Source organism: Macrobrachium nipponense, chromosome 30 (genome assembly GCF_015104395.2).
Source record: "Macrobrachium nipponense isolate FS-2020 chromosome 30, ASM1510439v2, whole genome shotgun sequence".
NCBI classification, from domain to species: domain Eukaryota; kingdom Metazoa; phylum Arthropoda; class Malacostraca; order Decapoda; family Palaemonidae; genus Macrobrachium; species Macrobrachium nipponense.
This window is the reverse complement of record NC_087218.1, coordinates 67,858,151-67,880,458: the sequence shown is the minus strand read 5'-3', so window position 1 is coordinate 67,880,458 and position 22,308 is coordinate 67,858,151. Positions and strand designations below refer to the sequence as shown.

At 39.6% G+C, this 22,308-nt stretch overlaps 1 protein-coding gene across 6 annotated transcripts in view; it reads left to right on the top strand.

Annotated features, from left to right (window-relative positions):
* The window catches only part of LOC135202578 (tyrosine-protein kinase Abl-like), a 218,645-nt gene that overhangs the window by 162,103 nt on the left and 34,234 nt on the right, over positions 1-22,308 (top strand). For 4 of the 6 annotated variants that reach the window (XM_064232085.1, XM_064232084.1, XM_064232081.1 and 1 more), the window contains 6 exons: positions 185-483; positions 2,908-3,091; positions 3,575-3,708; positions 9,189-9,451; positions 10,760-10,931; positions 11,462-11,574. In XM_064232085.1, the coding sequence (XP_064088155.1) occupies positions 185-483; positions 2,908-3,091; positions 3,575-3,708; positions 9,189-9,451; positions 10,760-10,931; positions 11,462-11,574 (1,165 nt within the window). The remainder of the gene's footprint in view (positions 1-184; positions 484-2,907; positions 3,092-3,574; positions 3,709-9,188; positions 9,452-10,759; positions 10,932-11,461; positions 11,575-22,308) is intronic. The other 2 variants (XM_064232086.1, XM_064232083.1) reach the window with 1 other exon arrangement.

The window sequence follows — 22,308 nt, the reverse complement described above, 5'->3', positions numbered from 1 at the left end:
TCCAGTGTAGATGTTCATTCACAGTAATTGTATATATTCTATCCTTATATTTTCTAGGTAATGCTACTGTATTTACATATACGGTCTGTATGTGTACCGTATTTTTTCTCATAATGTTATGGAGTTATATGTCCTTAATCTCAGATTAGAGATTGTTAATAATCTAGCTCCTCTTGTGTTGCAGGAGAGCAAGTCCGTGTGCTGAGCTACAACAAATCAGGCGAGTGGTGCGAGGCTCACGCCCCCTCCGGGGAGGTGGGGTGGGTACCGTCCAATTATATCACGCCCGTCAACTCCCTTGAAAAACACTCGTGGTACCACGGTCCCATCTCTAGGAACACTGCTGAGTACCTCCTCTCTTCCGGTATCAACGGATCCTTCCTGGTGAGGGAGTCAGAGAGCTCACCGGGACAGAGGTCCATCTCTCTCAGATATGATGGGAGGGTCTATCACTATAGGATCAACGAAGATGAAAATTCTAAGGTAAGGAAGAAAATGTAATGTAAGAATCCATGTACTACTATTCAGCTGGCAACCATGTATACAAATTTCACTGCTTAGATAATTGAGTGGAACTAAATTTAAGGGAATTTGCCCATATTGTTCTTTTCATGCATAAGTTATGGAGAATAGGTTCTAATTATGAGATGAACGCAAATACGTAATAGATTACTTTTATTTAATATTTTTGTATGAGAGAGAAAATTGTATATTCTTAACCCTACTGGTATAACTATAGTCTTGCCACTGCGACAAGACCTCTCTGGAGTGGCGTTTAAAAATCTGCCCTGTTGCCAATTTTACAAAATCAACAACTGACACCAGTGTGACAGAACATTGAATGTCTTTGAGACAAACCCTGAGGTATTAATTATAATATAATAGGGGCTTTTCATTTCCAGGTACTTTAATCTCCTTCCTATTCTCTCCCCTCTCTCCTCTAAATCTTACAGCTGTCCAAGTGAGAGCTTTTTTATGGGATAACATAAGCCCTCTATTCGCCTTTTCATCTAGAAAATACCCAAGTATTTATTTTGTATACGATTGCCTTTTCTCGGCTGCGAAGTTGATGTCTATCCATGGCTGTGAGATGACCAGGAATGACTTGTAAATTGGTGTCAAAGTCACTCTACACTTCAGTCAGGCCAAAACTTTGTTGCCATATCATGTTCAAGTCATTGTTTCCTATCTATTATTTTGCCAGAGAGAGAGAGATCTGTCTGTGTACCATTTTTTATTTTCTCACTCGTCAAACTTACTCTGTTTTGCTTTATTTTATATTACCTTCGATATTCAGAAATCAAGATATTTGCAGAAAGGAATAATGCCTCCTGACATTATACTGTGACTACCAATTGCCCCTGGAGACAGTTTTAAGCTGCTCATCCTTCGAATTAAACACACTTCGAGCTGTTTGAAATATTGGCAACAGCACCAAAATGAGATGCCATGTTGATAGAAAATCTAATTCCGTTTCTTGTTATTGCATAAGAAAACTTTTATCAGTTGTGAACCTATGTAATTAATGTAGAATTCTGTGTAATGGAAAAGATGATATTTGATATCTGTAATGGGAGAAATGGTTTTATCTCTCTGTTGTTATAAATTTGGCTGATATGCAGAGATCAAACACACATGGGAGGACCCAAACAGCCCCATCAGAGAGGTCTGGTCATTTTGGAAATACTATAACATATTTGTTCATTAATTTGCTCATTTTTCCAGACATTTCAATGAAAAATGTGGTAGCAGGACTTGATGGGTGCAGTATACTTAAAACTTTATTTTTTGAGGTTTATGTATTAAAATATTCAGGCTGGTTTTGTTTTTCATATTTATGTATACAGAAATTATTTTTGCCAGATATCATTATGAGATGATGGTTATGAATGTTACAGTAATGAGGTAATGGTTATCTAAGCCCTGATTGAGATGCATATTGCCATTGTTAGAATTTTTGCATGATATCATTGTACAGGTTTGTTTAGAAGCCTTCTTTTTTTTATCTGATCATTTGTTTTGTTTTTAAATGATTGCCTGTTGATAAAATTGAATACAAGGAAGTGCAGTTGTTTTAGGTTCACATTGAACTTGAGCTTAGATTGGGTAGACTAAAGCCAGTTGCTTACTAATATTGAGATGATGATACATTTGGATCTTGGAACAAAAGGAAAGAATGAAGTAGCACTATATAGCACCAAAAGTTGTGCAGACCCAGTAGGCATAGTTTTTTAAGCTCAAAGGAAGATTTAATCGAAGCTGATGTACTGTTCTGTACAGTATACATAAAAGCACAATACAGTAAGTGTTGTAGCACAGTACAGTATAATATGCATTGTAGGAGTGTAATGTGTAGAACAGTATATACTTCATATTTTCATTTTAAAAGACTTTAGTGTTTCTTTGCATTAAATAAAATCCAAGTTGATTACAAACTGTTCATATTTAAGAGTACATAGGCCTAATACATGAATGTAAGCGGGCATTTTACCAAATATTTCCTATTAATTACTGGTTAAGCTTGGCCAATGTTTTTATCTAAAAATTATTTTGGTGAATTGTTGATAATTTTAAGTATTTTGAAAACTACTATATGCTGCAATGAATTATGTGCCCCCAGATACAGTATTTAATATACATATGTATCAAAATACATACTACTGTAAAATTACGTATGGTCATACCTATAGTATATTCATAAAACTAAACGAAAAGTAGTGTATGGTAAGTACTTGCGAAAAATTTTAAAATCTTGGTTAAATTTGCTAGCATTTTAGGCCTGGTGCACAAACACCAAGAAGTATTGTATCTGAAAATGTCAAGAATGTTACATGGTATGTGTATTATCTTGTTAAATGTACATGTCAGTAATTAGATTATTTTCTTAAATATTAATTTTCATTTCAGCTATACGTTTCTTCAGAATTTCGTTTTAACACTTTGGCTGAGTTAGCCCACCACCACTCTCAGCATGCCGACGGTCTTATCACTCAGTTATTGTATCCAGCGCCCAAAAGAAACAAGCCCACAGTATTTGGACTGACCCCAGGTAATAATGATTCTGGACCCACTTTATTCGGACTTAATTCAGGTAAAAATTATCATTATTTTAGAATAATATAGTTGGCTTTAAGGAATTGACAATATCTTCTAAACATGCCAAAAACCAATGTTAAAATTTCAGTTTGCACTTTTTCTGACTCTTAGGAATGTGGTATTAGAAAATATAGAAAAAAGTTTCAACTTTTCATAGGTGGAGATTCTTGTGAAAAATATATATGCATGCTGCTTTATACCTGAAACTGGATAATAATGCAAAAATTGGTGACTGGAAATAGACTAAGGACTGAAGTGAAAATAATGGAGATGCAACGAACAAAATGATTACATTCCTAGAATTCAAATTCCGCTGGATTGCATCATTACGTTTTCTTGGTCGAACTTGGGATTCCTAAATTCCTGTTTATTTTGTTTGTCATATTCATTTAATGCCTTCCTTCAGTCAGTTTCTCATATTTCTTACCAAATTTAGGTATTTTCAATTTTCACTAAAGTACTACTGATATTCCCTCAGCGGAACCTGATGAGTGGGAAATTGAAAGGACAGACATCGCCATGAAGCATAAGTTGGGAGGAGGTCAGTATGGCGATGTCTACGAAGCGTTGTGGAAGAGACATAATATCTATGTTGCAGTGAAGACTCTGAAGGTGGGTTCTTGAAACTGTTAGCTCTTGCCTGAACTAATATGCATAGTTTTTCCTGTATGTTCTCTATATTGAACCTTTCTTTTTATTGTTTCCATAATATCCCAGTTGCCTGCACTTATAGATTCAAAGGACCATGGAAATGGGCAAAATGTGGATAAGGGCAATGTTGTATGCTTAGCCTATGCTAACCTGTCTTACACTGTAGCCTAACTTGCAGTTTACTTAGCCTGTTGTTGGTAAATGCACACAACTGGCAAAAAAATACTGCTCTTTGATTTAAAAATAAATCCATTAACACAGTGCATATTTTAATTGAAGCACTAGGCAATGAACCTTGCTTGAGACCTTCTTCATGATACCCAAGCAAATGATCCTTTATGAACAAGTACAATATTGCATTGTCACACAGAAAAAATTAATCCAACCAAATAGTCAAGAATATTTTTAACATTGATAGATAATTTGAGGTTACAGAAAGGGTAAGCAGGTTAACTCAGTAGTACAGTAGTTCTCAATCATGCTTGACTTATGAGCTTTGGTGTTTACTAAAGACCATTACTATTTCCTTCGTAGTACTTTATATTCAAACGACCATAAATGGATTTTGTGATATAGAAATTTCCCCAGTTATTCCTAATATCCGTTTATTTTTAAGTGTTAAACATTCATAAGGATCTACTTCCAACGAATACAGTATTATCCACCAGTAGTGGCATCACAGGTGTTGAGAGAAATTGCCAGACTGCTTGTCATTTCCTATGGAATACCAAAAGTACTTTTTCATAATGATGAGCTTTGTCAAACCATTTAAAATCTAAGAGATAGTGATTTTATATAAATTTGGTTCAATAATTCCAGTAATTGATTATTTTTATATACCAACTAACATAACCTATAACTTTTACGTGGGGTGCTTGGGAATTGACTGGGTAATTAAAGTTATGAAATATATAGAAATGCATTGTATACTGGGATCCATTTAGTTTTGTGTTAATTGGGTTTAGGAGCATTTGTTAGAAAATCCTTTAATATTTTAATAACTAGTATTTTAATTAGAAGTGTTTGCTGCCCATACAGTTATAAAGGTAGCTAACACTAGGTACTTCTTAAAAAAGCATCTGTTCCTTTTATCACTACTGGGCTACACCAGAGGGAAAATACTTCATTAATGAAAAAACAATGGTCGAAGCTGAGCATGTAGAATTTCTGGACATCGGCCATTCCCAATACTGAATGGTGCCATAAAAGCAACCTTTTCCCAGTTTAATGGATAATATTGTGCAACAACCTTCTGTCCCTTCACTTTCAATACAGTCATATGAAGACAGAATTTTATGTTGACTGGGAAACTAGAGTTTATGGCAGAAATAAAGCCATTTGTCTCTCCCGTCCCAGTATCTGATAGTTCTACAAAGAAATGGGCAACACTTGTCCTTCCTTATGAGAGGAAAAGTTCCCATATCACATGGACACCCAGCAATTTGGGACCCCTATGAAAAAAGTATCATGACAGTCATGGCTGAATTTTGCACTAGACTCCACTTCCTCAATTTTGTAGCTGCTTCTACTATGCTGGAAGCAGCCATCAAAGAGCTCCCATCTTCCAGAACAATTGCCAGGGAAGGGGCAATAATCCTGCAGCCAGACCCGACATAATTAGGGAAGTCATCATAGAACCACAAGGAATAGTACATACTACTATATTGGTTCATGTGTTTCTTATCCTTTATTGTCAAACCCTAATAAATATCCAGAACAAAGAAAATGGTTGATAACCTGTCACTACTTTGGATAAAATATTTCTGAAACTCTATTGCCATGAGTGGTGGTGGTCTTGCTGAGATATTGCTGGGGAAAGTGCAATGATCCTGCGGCCAGATTTAATTAGGTAAGGCACCTCAGAATAACAAAAAATAATACATATACTCTTGGTTCATGTGTTGTTTCCTGTTCTTTTTTGCCAAACTAATGCGTATCCGGAATAAAGAAATTTGTCAAAAACCTGTTATGACTATACTTCGAACCAAAAAATTATCGGAGTTGGGATTATTTTTTTAGGAGCTAAACCATTTCATTGCCTATCAGTTTCTTTTGTAAGCTCCTTTGAGGACAAACAGCAGCTATGCTATCACAAAGCATGTTTTGACTTACGAATGCCTATTTTTGGTAGCTGCTGTGAGTCCTCAAACCCACCCACTTTCCCTGATGAAAAGGCTTGGGACTTGCTTGGGTGAACCTTCATCTTGCACAGATCTGGTGTGCAGTGAGGAAGATAGCCAACAGATGCAATGTTATCACATTTGTACGGATAGGATGAAGAGAAAACCTAGGTTATTGTTGTGTGGACAGGAGATAGAGCAGCCCTCCTGTCCTGAGTCCTTTATATTCAATCGCTGTGCCAATGAGTATTATTCTATCAGATGTCTGAGACTAACTATAAGAGAATTCTTCGAGATTAGTTAGTCTATCTTATGTAGCCCTGGTGAGACCATAAGAGTTTACAGTAACTCTTTGAAGACGAACAGCAACTACCAAAGATAGGTTTTACCTACATCAAAACCTTTTTTAGTGAACATAACATGCCTCATCATTAGCAGATATTGTATGTTCATATGTACATACGGAAAATAGGAATGAAAAGAAATTGCAAATTTTGTAGTAGTGCATACACATGTGAAGTGCACATGCAGTACTCTATACAATTTCATACTGTTGAAATACAAAATGTATTCATACAGTAAAGTATATAATTATTACATTTAGTCCAGTTAAGTTGTGAAAGTAGTAATGATTGCTCTTAAAAGCATTCCAACCTTTTCTTTTTTGCACATTTAAAGTTTTATAGTTCAGAAATGTAGTAGTATTTTGTTATGCTTTTATAATTCTTTTAGCATCTAGGAGTAATTTAAAGTTACCATATATTTCTGCATATATTCAGAGGACCTTTAAATCCTACAATTCACCCCTAAAAATTTGGGGTCGTCTTGTACTACTATTCTAAACTTCAAACCTTGAATTCTAAGTGATGTTTATAGGTAGGCTAACCTTGGCCTCGATGCGATAACCACTGACATACTACATGGAAAGATCCATATTATGATATAAACTGATAATAAAGATAGTAACACTTTTTACCTTATATATTATTGGCATATTCAGTAAATAATTCCATATCAGTGAAATATACTTTTATGTATGCGAGCCCAACTGAGAAACTTAGAACATCGAGTTATGGTTGCACTCACAGAAACATTTATCTTTCGGTAACCTTTCAGAAATTTTAATGATAGTATAATTACAGTAGTAGTAACACAATTTCGGATTACATACAACTGTTTAGAACAGTTCAGTCATTTGAACAATAATTATGTATGATAATTATCGTGTAAAAGAGAATGATATAAGCACTTGCAGCTGAAGCTGAGAAAACTATATTAAGGCGTCTATGACTAAATTATCTTGCATCGGCAACATGGATGAAACTCCCCTTAACTTTGTTGTGCCATCAAACTTGGCTTAACTAAAATTGGAGAGAAAAATATTTTAATCAAAACTACTGGGCATGAAAGAACACATTTAACTGTGGTTTTACCGTGTATGGCAGATGAGACGAAACTTTCCCCCATGGTAATCTTTAAATGGAAATTGATGTCTAAACAAAAATTCCCGAATGGTATTGGTGTCCTCATTCACAATAACATAAACAATGCGAATGGCACGTGATCAATATGTTTGTATCTTATAAAACAATAGTCACATGAGAATACTGTACAAACAGTATTATTGGATACAGTGAAGAAAAGCATAACTTTTTTAAGGATCCAGGGAAAAGATGCATATTCGTTATGTTTGTATTTTATGTTGTGACATGTAAATATTATATACGCTAATATTATTTCTTGTGTAGCTTCAAAATAAGTAAAGTCAACCCTCACTATTTCAGGACTTGCCTATTCACAGATTTTTCTATGGACTGTGTATTCCCATTACTCGCGGAAAATTTGACTATTTGCGGTATTTTTCACTGAGAAATATTGATAGATTACTGTATTTTCATATCATTTTCATGACTAAATGCACTTTTTGTGATCAAACTATTAAGTTACTCTGGTATAAGGATTTTAGAGGGTTTTTTGCTTTAACTATCAAAATAGGCAGTTCTAAGCATTTTTAGAGGGGGGGTGGTTTTAAGTATTCAAGAATTTGGGTTATTTGTGGGTGGGTGTGGTACCCATTCCCCTGCAGATATGAGGGGTTTACTTTAGTATTATAATTGCTAAAATATGAAATCAAAGAAATAAAACTGTGTAGTAGCACTTCTTCCTCTCTGGTCTCTCACTCTTAACATATTTCAGTACCATTTCTGAGTAGTAAATTTCCCTCCACTACAACACTAAAATCATGACTGTCATACTTCTCCCTACAACATCCCCTTGGATAGCATAAAGCCAGCCAGCACAGGGCATTCACATTAAATCTCCAGACATGCTGTAGTGAGCAAGCTTACCCAACAGAGGAGAAATGTGTTGTATTTTTGCTTCCAGTCCAGATCACCAGATTTTCATTCTACACTTGATCACTATGTTATCCACACAATATTTGCCCCAATGTCACTTGTGAGAAATTCTTTTGTATTTTCAAGGTATATATGCCCCCTTGCCATGAAGAGTGCATTTAAGGGCATAGTATGATTGCAGAAAAGCTTGTAAGTGAGGAATGACTTATTGTTAGGGGTCTAATTGCATGGGGTTTTACAGTTTTGTCATTCTTAACTGGTCAGATTACTAATTATACTTATGCCATTTACTACTTTCATTAATACAGTGAATTACTTGAATGCTGTTTTTACTGGACTTAAAAGGAATAATTTTAAATGAAGGTCATTATTAAACAGATATATGTATAATATGGTGCTCAGATTTCCATTCTGAGCACCGTTTCCATCCTGATATTTATCTATAATTCACTTTAGTGTAATTTATTTTATGCTCTTTGTGTTAATGTGGCTAAAATGGTTATATTTAATTTATTTTATGTTCTTTGTGCTAATGTGGCTAAAATGCTCATATTTAACCTGATTGCGGTTAATCACAGATAAGAGCTGTAAGGAAACTCTCCTTAAGTACGTAATAATAAAGTTGCCTTTTCAAAAGAGTCAGTTTGAAGGATTCATGAAATGCATGAAAAGCTAGACAGTTAAAAAAAATGTTATGGTAAGTAGGGTAATTTAATGAAGCATAGAAGGAGCAATTTTGTATTTGAGAATATATACTTGTTTTCACTTTATGTACATATTACAATGAAATTACTTAGTGTACAGTGTTTATTAGGAATATTGTCTATGAGAATATACTGTATTCTCCATGAGAATACCATATGTTAAGTAATGAACTGCCAATGGTGATGAGGCTGTATAAAAGTGTGGTATTGAAGCCAGGATGCCAAGCAGCAGGTAACAAAATATAATTATGTAATTGCAGGAAGATACAATGGCACTGAAGGACTTTTTAGAAGAGGCAGCTATAATGAAAGCTATGAAACATCCTAACCTAGTGCAACTATTGGGAGTTTGTACCAGAGAACCTCCCTTCTACATAGTCACAGAATTTATGACCCGAGGCAACTTGTTAGACTACCTTAGGAACTGCAGTCATGATGAAGTGAATGAGGTGGTGTTGTTGTACATGGCCACTCAGGTTGCATCAGCTATGGAATACCTGGAAGAAAGAAACTTTATACATAGGTGAGTTAAAATATCTACTTGATTTTTTTTCAAATGCCACAGTGCCTTAGCTATTCCTGATTGACATTTACTTGAAAATCAGATACTGAGTACTGTTGTAAAAGTTTGACACCATTCCTTATGATGATTTCATTGAATGTTCTTTTATATCCTTGAATGAAGTGGAAACACAAATTAGGGTAGGTTGACAGAAATTTGCAATGGACCCAGTCAGGTGGTAAGAATAGTTTGGTCCTCAGGGTTACTGACTAGGTCATGTTAAACTCATCCACACACTTGAACATACCCTCCAGATCTGTATTATGTTGATTAACAGTTAGTTTCTATAACCTTTGTCCTGTCTGTTCAAAGAAAAAATAGGGAATTCTAATTTGGAAATGCACATTCAGTCAAGTTTCTCTGAAACTGTGTGTGTTTGTGTATAAATAAAGTAAATCAGGAGGAATCTATTTCATGAAGGGTTATATCTTTCCTAAATTCATTTGCCAATTTAGACAAACTTTTATATAAATACACATGATAATTTCACTTGCTTCTGTTTTTTTTGCCATACTAATTTTTATAGTTTTGAAATTTTAAGCTTTCTGTTAAGCTTCCATTTAAAATAAATATTCACATATTGTATTGCAGTCAGTATTTAGATGTGATACACTTATCGATCAAGAATTGCATTATTTAAAAAAACTTTGATAGGCGTTAAATAGCCGTTTATGATACTATAGAATATATAATAAAAAAATTGGCCATATTTGCCCCATACATAGCTTAATACAGACAGTCCCTGGTTATCAGCGGCCTCGGTTATTGGCAATCTGGTTTTACGGGACTTGTCTAACGCCAAAAATCAGCACTGATTTCCAGTTATTGACACCGATTAATACCTAACAGAGGTGCCATTAACTGTTTATCGGCTGCGATAAGCCCCGAAAATCACGGGTTTATGGTTATCAGTGATTTTCACTTATCATGAAGCTGTCGGAATGGAACACCCATCCCACCAGTAACCAGGGAATGCCTGTATTCAGTCTGCTTTCATCTCCGTCTGGAGATTTTCCAGAATTATATCTTGAAAGTTTAGCAGGTATGAAGACAAGAAAATGTTTTTAACTATCATTGTTATTCACTGTTTCATTGTTGATCCTATTTGATACAAAGGAAGTATACATTTTTTTTTCTATCTTTTATTTATGGTTTTGTTTTGATATTAGCTGTTGTTACACTAAGTATATTTTGAAGATAACTTATTAGCTATATGTTATCCGTGGAGGATTCCCTGTGCAGTTTTACCATGAATGTCTGTATTTTCAGGGATTTAGCAGCAAGGAATTGTCTAGTTGGCGAAAATCATTTAGTCAAAGTAGCTGACTTTGGGTTAGCAAGACTTATGAGGGATGACACCTATACAGCTCATGCTGGAGCTAAATTTCCCATAAAGTGGACAGCTCCGGAGGGTCTTGCATATAATAAATTTTCTACTAAGGTATGATTTTGTAGTTGCTTGTTTGATTTAAGGAGTTTGTTTTGAAGACAGGGTGGAATTTCAGCAAACTATTTATTGGAAAAGGTTAATTAAGACATTTTGTCACAGTTTTCATCTTCTGTTGCTTTTATGTTTAAAAATGTCGGTCCTGAGGCATTATATGAAATATTATCAGAGTCAAAATACAAGTTGAAAATAAGTTTTGAAATGATTTGAAAACGATTTATAAAGAAATCTGACTTTAAAATAGCTCTGTAGACAATATTGTATTTATTGAACACTACAAAGATAGTTTTGTCGGCATTAGTATTGACTGAACATTTTATAGACCACTACAGTTGTAATAGTGATGTGAAAAGTATGATAAAGATTGTAGTCCAAGACTCTGCAACTTGTTTTTCATGAAAAACTTGTTTTAATTTGTTATTTATTCTGTTGTAAGTAACTAGTACTAGTACTACTATCACTATATGTAGTTCAAAAGTTAAAAATATTAAATTCTAATTTAAAACAATGGTTTTTTTTTTCAGTCTGATGTGTGGGCATTTGGAATTCTACTTTGGGAAATTGCCACGTATGGGGTATCTCCATACCCTGGAGTAGATCTTACCAATGTTTATCATTTACTTGAGTCTGGATACAGGTATGTGACATTTCTCATTAGTGGATTTGTAGTGTGTATATAGATATATAGAAATAACCATATATATTTTGAACTGTGTAAATGAAAGTACAATGTCCTCTAATGAAACCATCAACAGGAGGTGAGAGAGGCATCTTGAAAATGCTGAAAAGTAACTGCAAAAACCAAAGCAAGGAATTAGTAGTCTATTAAGTTGTAATTTAATTATGTAAAATAATAAAATATTATTCAATAAATAATAATGTAATTATCCAAAATTACAAAAAAGGGTTTGTTTTAATATATATGTATAGCCAGAAAAGATATGCACAGACATTTTTATTGGTCATTATTAGCTGCATGTATAGTTATCAAGTAATACATGACTATCCTCAAGCTTGTGTATATAGCAAGAGCATGTACTTATATATAGTTTGTGAGTGCAATAAGAAAATCACAGAGAGAAGAAATAATTGGTTGGGAAGGAGGAAATTAGCTGATGGTAATTATACAGTGACTGATCAGGGGACTTTCCTAGTCTTCCCTTTAGAAACCATAACAAAACTAATGAATATATTACAGTTTGTTCATGAAACTTACCTGTCAGATATATATATAGCTGTATTTTCTGAAGTCCGACAGAATTTAAAAACCTTCCGACACACGCAGTGGTCGGCCAGGTGGTTAGTACCCATTCCCGCCGCTGGGAGGCGGGTATCAGGAACCATTCCCATTTTCTATTCATAATTTTTCTGTCGCCGGTGCTGAAAACACCTGTTTTCAGTACCTCCGGCTTAGGATTTTGGAAACTTCATTGCCGCTAAGTATCCTAATTGTCTTTTAATTTATTTACTTGGATTTGTGGCTAGGCATACGCTATCTTAAATTGTGATATAATATCATATTTTGCCTTGCATTATTTTACTTCTGGTTGGTTCAAGTCATATAGTACGCTTGCTGTAGTTACCTCTTCGGATGGCAACCGAGAGGTCTATTGTCTATTATTTTAAGAACATTTAATCGTTACTCCCTGCAGCCTTCCAGGAGTTTCCGATTTATCTTTTATCGTTGTATGGTAGTGTTCTGACGACACAAACGCATCTATATATTTAGCGTTTTCTGTTTCGCTTAAATATACCAGCTTGAGAGTCTCTTTCTGCTCAAAAAATAACGGACCTATTTCTTCGTAGAATAGGGTAGCTGGCAACCCAGACATAAAGTTAAGAGACGACGTTCGTAAGCTGCTGGCTGCTGCTGTGTCTGTCCTCCAGGCTCCAGTCCAACCGAGCCAGTAACAGATCGTGCGCTGTCATGCGCGGTAGGTTACATCTCTCTCTCCTGCGGGATTGACTGACTAACCGTATCTCTGTGCTGGCGGTTACGTCTCTTCTGCGGGATTGACTGACTAACTGTATCTCTGTCCTACAATCACGGACTTTAGCCTAAGATTGAGGGGATTTCTTACGTGAATGAATAAACGTTGCATTCGTTTTGCCTTACTATGTTCAACAGAGTTATCTCTTAATCCTTTCGGTGCTCGTTACCGCACGGTATAGAACTACGAGTCTACCGCAACATTGCACTTTTATATGCTCTCCTGCTTAGGCAAAGCGCAGCCTTATTAGGGAAGTAAGCATACTCGGGGAGGGAATGGATGAGCTTGCTGGGGACCATTTCCTTCCTGAAGAAGTTTGTTTCCCCGAATAGACTGCAATTCAGACCTCCACAGTTTTTTCCTACTGGGAAACTGAAATATTATTCAAGATCTAGGAATGATTCTGAACATCTCTCAGTGCGTCTATCGCCTGAGGGTGATAGAAAGAAGGTGCCGGTACATCTGGATAAGGGTTTTCAGATGTCCTGGATCTTAATCTGAAAGAAGTAAAAGCAATTCGGTCGTCCCTCCAGTCCTCGAAACGAGTTTTTTTGGAACCAGTGGTCCAGATCAACTCTGATATTCCACAGCTCTCTCATATCTCAAGAAGTATCTTCTCTCGGTTCCTGTTCGAGTTTACGAGAAAGAGCCTATTATAACAACAGGCGTAGAATGTAACGATCCTCTAGAGGTTCGTTACAGGATTGCAAAGTCCGTACGAATCGTCTCGATCGACGGCAGCAACTATTGACTTCCGATTGGAATCTTTCTTTAGAAGTAAGTTGAGAGTTGTGGAGACTTTAGGGATGCCCTTTTCATTCTTCTCTTCGATATGTTGAGGACGAAGAGGCTTCTTCTTCTCTGCTCTCTTATTCTCGATCCGGGATCGGTACCATTAAACGCCATCCTATGATATTGAACGGGGATGGATGTTTAGTCTCTTTTCCCCTTTTTCAATCGCTTAGGAATGCAATAAGAGGATTTATGACATCACAGGGAGCGACAATGACGCTGATCGCCCCATGTTTGGCCTTCAGGATCCTGGATTCACAGAGGTCACATCCTTCCTAGTTCACTTTCCAAGGACCTTTTTCCGAGAGAGTCGGTCTACTCTAACTCGAAAGGTACCTATAACCTCTCCGCTCTGAGTCTGACTACGTTCAGACTATCGAGATGTTGACAGGAATAAGATTACCGTCTTCCATTTCCGTCTGAAGAATGGGATAAGCTGGCAGTCACAACTATTAAAGATAATAACGCAAATATGTTGTTGAACGGCCTTTGGGCTCAAGAGATTTGCTTCTGTCAAACAACAAAGCCCTTCACGATCTTTGAGTTCTGTGGAATCTCGAAACTCGCTCACCATCTACTTTTTGTCTCACCTATTTTCTCGGAGTCAGACACTCGTGCGAGATCGAGGCGACATATAGTAGCCCTGAGTTTCTTGTTGACGAAGTCGGTTGCGTTTATACACCCCCGATGATCGTGTAACATGAGACCAGGTTGGACTGTCAGGCATTCTTCTTTCGGGACTGAATCGCCTTTTTGCTCCTCGCTCCTTTCTCCTGGCACCAGAAGCTCGAGTCAGGAGTTGCTCAGGAGTTGATTCGCTGACGACGTTGGGTTGCGTTGATACACCCTCAAGGTTTGCTTAGATTGAATCGCCCAGGCAGTCCAGACACTCATCCTTCAGCGAAGAATAGTGCCTTATGGTCTTCAGGGTACAGCCTTGCTGTCCTTGATTCGTCTGAACTGGTCAACTGGTCGGTCACCTGACTTTAGTACAGACGGACTGACTGTGCATGTCCAGATCGAAGCTTTCAATATGGAACTTAGACGTAGTCTGAAGTTCTTGATGTCAAAGCAGTTCGAACCTCTTCTACCTGTTAAACTTCTTGCATGTGATCAGGAAGGCCTTCTTCTAACCACCCTAGATATGACAAAGAGGGTTAGTGAGATTTTTAAGCCATCGTCACAAGTTTTGGCTTTAGAGAACACAAGGCGGTGTGCTCTCTAAGCCTTCCGTTGTGGCCTAAGAATGGAAAACCCGTTTTGTCCTTGGGCCCAGGAGCTTTGGAAGCAAGGATGGCACAAGTTAGTGGGCAGGAGCCAGAGAGAGTCCTGTGCCCTGTCGGGTCTCTCAAGTTTTATCTACATAAAACTCAAGAAAGTCGAAGTCCTTCGGGCAATCTGCAGTGTTCCGAAAAGACCAGACTTGCCATATCGAAGAACACCCTGGCTTTAGTGTTAAGGAGTTCTTTCAAAAATGCTCCTTCATTGTGTTTGCACAAAGATTTGAAATCTTATTATCTGAATGCTCACGAGGTGAGGGCGCGGCCTCGGAAGCATTTCAACAGAGCATGGCACTCAGCAACATCCTGAGTACCATGTTTTAGCGAAGCAACTCTGTGTTCACTTCACACTCCCTGCGAGATGTGAAGATGGCATATGAGATCTGCTGCTCGCTAGGGCCATACGTGTCTGCAGACACAATCTTGGGGGCAAGAAGTACCACTCATCCTATCCTGTAGAAATGGTTAGGAAGAGCTCTTAATTTAGTTGTTGAGTTGCCGACAACGGCGACTTCTTAACTCTTAAGCCTTAGTTAACACACCTTAACTTTGGCTAGGTTGGTCAGGTGGTGATATATATATTTTATATATATATTTATTTTAATTCTTAGCCCTCATGGTATGGTCAATATGGTCTAGTCACATTGTGGTCACGCCCCGTTGACAGATCATATGGAGTGCACCAGCTTTATAGGTCTCACCTCGCTGGCAACTCTAGTAAAGCAGAAGCAGACTTGGGTGACAGTAATCACGAAGTCAGCTATGCTAACAGGTGGAACCAAGATGTAAATCATCTGCATGCATTTGTTTCCCAAAATCCTTCTATTCTGTCCCTTCCCACCTCCAACGGTGGGATTCAGCTATATATATATATATGACAGGTAAGTTTTCATGAAACAAAAATGATATTGTATGATACAATAAAGTTTGTTCATACTTACCTGGCAGATATATATAATCAAGTACCCACCCACCTCCCCTCAGGAGACAGTGGAAATAAAAATTATGAATAGAAAATGGGAATGGTTCCTGATACCCGCCCTCCCAGCGCGGCGGGAATGGGTACTAACCACCTGTCCGACCACTGCGTGTGTCGGAAGTTTTTTAAATTCTGTTGGACTTCAGAAAATACAGCTATATATATATCTGCCAGGTAAGTATGAACAAACTTTATTGTATCATAACAATATCATATTGTTTTATTGTAGTCTTACCGAACAATTATAGAGCCGTGATTTCACGAGCGGCAGGATACTAAATTCAAATTTAGCGCGTCGGCGTCGCCAACACTGGTGGTGATGACGTCATCTCCCTCCACTCGCGGGAGAACCAGGTACAACTGCCCAGGTGAATCCAATTCTTTTCCTGCCGGCGTCCGGTGAACATCGGTGGTCGGTGCGGTTGGATGACTTTGCTTCGCTTTTTTTTTTCTTGTGAAATTGATCTTCGGAATTGGTGAAGTACACTTTTTTTGGCGTTGTTGTTATTTTGCTTTTTATTTAGGCGTTGCCATGTCGGATTCTAGTCTCCGTCGGGAGTTAGGTTTTGCATCTCAGGATGTAAACTAGATTATCCAAGTTTAGAATATGATTCTCACACTAAATGTGTTAAGTGTGGAGGGGACAGGTTTGTTCAGCAGATCGAACATGTAACGAGTGTAGTGATTGGACTGATTCTCAATGGAAGTTTTTTAGTTCATACGGAGAAATTAGCTAAAGACAGAATTAGAAAAGCAGCGCTTAGGGAAAGTAGACTTAGCTCCGCTTCGTCTTGCGATGCTTCTGTTCCTTCTGTTTCTCCTCAAATTGTTATGTCTCCTTTAACTACACCTCCTATTCCTACCTACGAATCCCGCTTCTCCGGCTTCCCGTGTAGTTTCTTCCGCCACACCATTGCCAGTCTGGAATCGAGGCTAGATCAGAAATTTTCGGTACTAGCGAATACGGTTTTGCAACTTGGTAATTCAGTTAAGACATTTTTGGAGAAAGCGGCTTCAGGTAAGAGTGTAGTTGAGGGTGCGTCTGTCTGTCCTGACACGTCTCCTAGACAAAGGTCACTGTCCAGCTCCCCCGCACCGGGAGAAGACATACCGGAAGTCCAAGGGAGTCGATCGGGATTTGCCCACAGACAGGCGCCTCTCTTGTTGAGCCTGTTGCGCCTCAACATGGGCGCGGTTAAGCGTTGGAAAGGTGTTGCGGTCAGACGCCTTTCGAATGATTCAACGATTCGTCTCCGGTCGCCGCGGCGCTCTTGGCGAGATTCGCGTTTCTTTTGCGTCCCTTAAAGAGGCGTTCAGGCGCCGATTCTTCGCCTCCTCCAGTCAAGCGGTATAAGGAGCCTGAGAGTAGGGTTGCGCCGCGGCCATTAGCGGCTCGTTCGTCGCCTCAATCTGTGCCTTTTTCGGCTCCATCTACTAGTAGAGATTGTGGTTTTAGCGCTGTAGCTAGCAGTTCTAAGGGTGTTTCTTTAGGCGCTTTTTTCGTCTGTTACGCCTGATGCGCCTGTTTCGCCTCGAATTTCGGCGGCTCCGAGCGAGGCGCAAGTAGTTTTTTTTTCCGCCTCCTGCTGAACATTTAGGCTCTTCCAAGCCTACGTTAACTGTTTTTGATTCGTCTCTGGCGCCTTTGCGCAAGCAGTTTAGAGATATTTTAAACCAACTGGATGAATGAGTCCAAGGGTGGTTCGAAACCTTCAGATCCGGTTGTAGTTCCGTCTACTTCTTCGGCGGTATCGGAGAATGAAGAAGAAGTAGAGGAGGAGGATTCACATCACCTCTCGTGTTATTCACGTCTCCTTAGATTTCTTCTGGTATCTTATCCAGATTATTTTGAGAAAGCGGCCCCGCGCTCCCCAACTTCGACTTTTTTGATGAGGAGGAAAACTTCAGACCCTCTCCTCCCAAAACTTGTTCTATCTAAAGCGGTTAGACATTCGTTGAAAGAGACGGAGAAATGGATGTCTATGAAAAGAGACTTAGGGAAGGCTCTTTTTGCTTACCCTCCCTCTAAGTTGCTTCGTAAGAGGTATAGGTTTTATGTAACTGGGGAAGCTCCTTCTCTGGGAGTTTCTGCCTCCTCCCAGGGAGACTTCTCCAGTTTAATCGACTCCTCTAGAAGATCTGCTTTCGCCGCAGCGAAAGTTTTCTTTACAGCGCCTGAGTGGACCACGTGTAAAGAATCAATTTAAACTTTTGGAAGTCTTTAGCTTCCTTGATTGGAACTATTGGCGCTTTAGCGGCCAAGATCGAAGACTGTCCTTCTCTTTCTCAGGAGTTAGCGGAGGATTGGATTGGTGTTCTGTCCTGTGCGGACAAATCCATTAGGGAATGGATGTGATGAGTTAGCTTCGCTCATCGCCTTTGGTACCCTTAAGAAAAGGCAACTTTGGTGCTCCTTTGCTTCTAAAAGGGTTACGTCCCAACAGAAGTCTGCTCTCTTGTTTGCTCCTTTTGTGAAAGATAACCTCTTTCCAGACGATGTAGTGTTGTCAATTTCGTCTGCGCTAGATAAGAAATCTACTTCGGATTTACTGGCACAGTCTACTAAGAGACCTAAAGCTCCTGTGGAGACTGGTTCCTTCGGTTTTTGTTTCTCCTCTGACCCAAGCGCCTTTTCGAGGGAGAAAAACCCAAGCGCTTTCTTTTCGGCCGAAGTCGAATTTGCGACCTCAGTCTAAGGCCTCGCCAAGGTTAACAAACCTTCCAAATGAAAGCTCGGTTCTTCATGCACCAGTGGGAGCCAGGCTGGCGCTGTTTTGGGAGGAATGGGAAAACAGAGGAGCAGAAGCCTGGGTAGGTGCAAGTACTCAAGTTCGGCTATCGTATTCCTCTCGTTTCACCTCCCTCGCTCTCACCTGTGCCAATTCCATTCCAGGCATACTCTCCGGGCTCAGACAATTTCTGGCGCTAGCCGCAGAAGTGGAAGCGCTTGTTCTCAAAGAAGCGATAGAACAGATAGAAGGGGATTTTCCTCCAGGCTTTTACAATCGCCTTTTTTGTAGTTTCCCAAGTCATCAGGGGCTGGAGGCCGGTTTTTTGGATGTGAGCGCCCTGAACTTGCATGTCCAATAAAACAAAATTTCATATGGAGACCACTCTGGTCGGTTCTGGAGTCCATCAGACAGGGGGATTGGATGGTCTCTCTGGACATTGCAAGACGCTTATTTTCACATTCCGATAACATCGCGAATCTCCTCGGAAGTACCTGAGGTTCATGTTCGAAGGCAAGGTGTTTCAGTTTCGGCGCTTTGCTTCGGACTAGCGACCGCTCCTCAAGTTTTCACCAGGGTTCTATCCCCGATAGGAAGCTGGCTGCACATATTAGGAGTAAGAATCTCCTCTATCTGGACGATTGGCTTCTCCGGTCGGAATCAGAGAGTCGGTGCATGAAGGACCTTGGAACAACTCTGGATCTTGCCAGAAAGTTAGGAATTCTGGTCAACAACAGAAGTCCCAGTTGGTTCCATCTCAGAGCATCCTTTATTTGGGGATGATTCCTGAATGCTCAAGTTTTTCGGGCTTTTCTGTCCCCCGAAGAGGGTTCAAGGCTGTCTGGAGACAGTTCAGAGTTCTTGGACAAAAAGGTAAGTTCTGCCGGAATCAGTGGATGAGGCTCCTGGGCAAATTGACGTCAGTGGAGAAATTTGTGACGTTGGGAAGACTGCACATGAGACCTCTGCAGTTTTTCCTGAGAGCCTCTTGTGCAGGAAGACAACCAACAGCTCGATTACCTTTCCTGTCACAGATCAAATAAAAGAGGACCTAAGGTGGTGGCTCTCTCGAGCAAGGTTGGAAGAAGGGTTAGATTTACGACCCATCCTCCCGAACCTACAGTTCTTTTCCGACGCATCGAACACAGGTTGGGGAGCCCTACTGGGAAATCAACGGACTTCAGGAGCTTGGTCGGAGAAGGAGAAGAAGTTCCACATAAATGTAAAGGAAACTGTTAGCAATTTTCTTGGGCTCAGACAGTTTCGGAGCTTAGTAGAAGGTCGAGTAGTGGCAGTGCATTCCGAACAACTCCACGGCTCTCGTACGTGGCGGAAACAGGGGGGGACTCAGTCTTTCTCTCTGTACGAAGTAGCCAAGGATCTCCTCCTGTGGTCAAACGAAGCGAAGGTTCAGCTAGTCCCGAGATTTGTTCCGGGAAAGATGAACGTCCTGGCGGACGAGTTAAGTCGTCAACAGCAAGTGTTACCTCTGGAGTGGACTTTGGACAACAAGATTTGTCAGAGACTTTGGCGCCTTTGGGGACGACCGTCAATAGACCTGTTCGCGACATCAAGGAACAACCGTCTTCCTCTCTTTGTTCGCCAGTCCCAGATCCTCTAGCTTGGTCGGTGGACGCAATGCTGTTGGATTGGTCGGGTCTGGAAGCTTATGCATTCCCTCCGTTCGGTCTAATAAGTAGAGGTGCTGAACAAGTTCATGTCGCACAGCAATGTAACGCTAACGTAATCGCTCCCTTTTGGCCCAGGAAAGAGTGGTTCCCGGACCTTCTCCAGTTGTTAGTAGACTTCCCCAGACTTCTTCCTCCAGAGAAGTGGCTTCTCAAACAACCTCACTTCAAGAGGTTCCACCAAAACTTGTCCGCTCTAGCTCTGACAGGGTTCAGACTGTCCGGAATCTTGTCAAGAGCGAAAGGATTTTCAAGAAGAGCTGCAGAAGCTATCGCTCGTTGTAGGAGAGAGTCTTCTAACAAACTCTATCAAGGGAAGTGGAGAATCTTCAGAGAGTGGTGTAGAAGTGCTAAAGTCTCTACTTCTGCGACCTCTTTAACAGAAATAGCAGATTTTCTTCTATTTCTTAGGAACTCTAAGAAACTGGCTCCTTCGACGATCAGAGGATATAGAGCCATGCTCTCTTCGGTTTTTCGACATCGAGGGTTGGATATTTCCTCCAATTCAGATCTGTCGGACCTCATTAGGTCTTTCGAAACCACTAAGCTCCCGCAAGATACAGTGGGCTTGGAACTTAGATGTGTGCTTAGTTCCTCATGGGGGCCACCGTTTGAGCCTTTGAAGTCGGCTTCATCAGGAACTTGACTAAGAAGGCACTCTTTCTTATTGCACTAGCTTCTGCTAGAGTGTCAGCGAATTGCACGCTATAGACAAAAGAGTCGGTTTCTCTCAAGGCAATGCTGTATTTTCGGTATCTTTGACCTTTCTAGCCAAAAATGAGAATCCTTCTAATCCTTGGCCGAGGAGTTTTGTGGTAAGGAACTTATCTGATTTGGTTGGACATGAGGAGGAGGAAAGGCTCTTATGTCCAGTCAGGGCTATTAAGCAGTATCTGTTTGCCACTAGGTATTAGAGGACAATCTTCTAAGCTCTGGGAACCTCGGTTCAAAATCCCTCTCGTCCTCTTTCTAAGAATGCTATATCGTTCTTTATTAGAGAGCTTATCAGGGAAGCTCACTCGCAGTCCGAGAACGACCAATCTTTTCCGTTCTGAGCAGTTAAAGCTCACGAGGTTAGAGCAGTGGCAACCTTCTTTAGCATTCAGAAAGAATTATCTTTAGCTTCGATTCTTCAGAGCACGTTCTGGAGATCGAATTCGGTTTTTGCGAGTCATATCTCAAAGAGATAGAAACGGTTTTCGAGAATTGTAAAACGTTAGGTCCGGTGGCGGTTTTCTGGCATGGTGTTGGGAGAAACGGCACAGGGGTACGTCACCTCTATGCTAACTTTTCACTTGAATAGGTTGTCGAGTTCAAGGGAAGCTGGGGGTACTGAGTAACCTGGGATACTCACCAGTCTGTTAGGTCAGATTTTACAATGGTTGGGTATATATGTTTTTAAATCTGGTGGTGACAAATGTTTTGTATGATTGAATTTCTGGTCTTAGCCCAGGGCAAGGGCAATCTTTGTTGTTACTATCCTCCGTCAGTCGCCTTGACTCGCTTGAACTACGGAAGGATTCCACTCCTGTAGAGGCTAACTTTGGTCAAATTCCAATTCCTCTACAATAGTAAGAAGAGCACCGACCAGAGGCAGTCACAGTCTGCTGTAGCTCTCTTACAAGGTAAGGTACAACAGACACCTTGAGTGTTTTACTGGTATTGCAATAAATGTAACCATTTAAAAATACTAGTGGTCCACTGAATCCCACCTTCCCATAAATGTGTAATCAGCTCTATAATTGTTCGGTAAGACACTACAATAAAAATGAAATTTTCATTATTAAAATGAAGTTTTATTGTATACTTACCGAACAATTATGATTATACCCACCCTCCTCCCCTTAGGTGGACGGACGGGCAGAAAGAATTGGATTCACCTGGGCAGTTGTACTGGTTCTCCCGCGAGTGG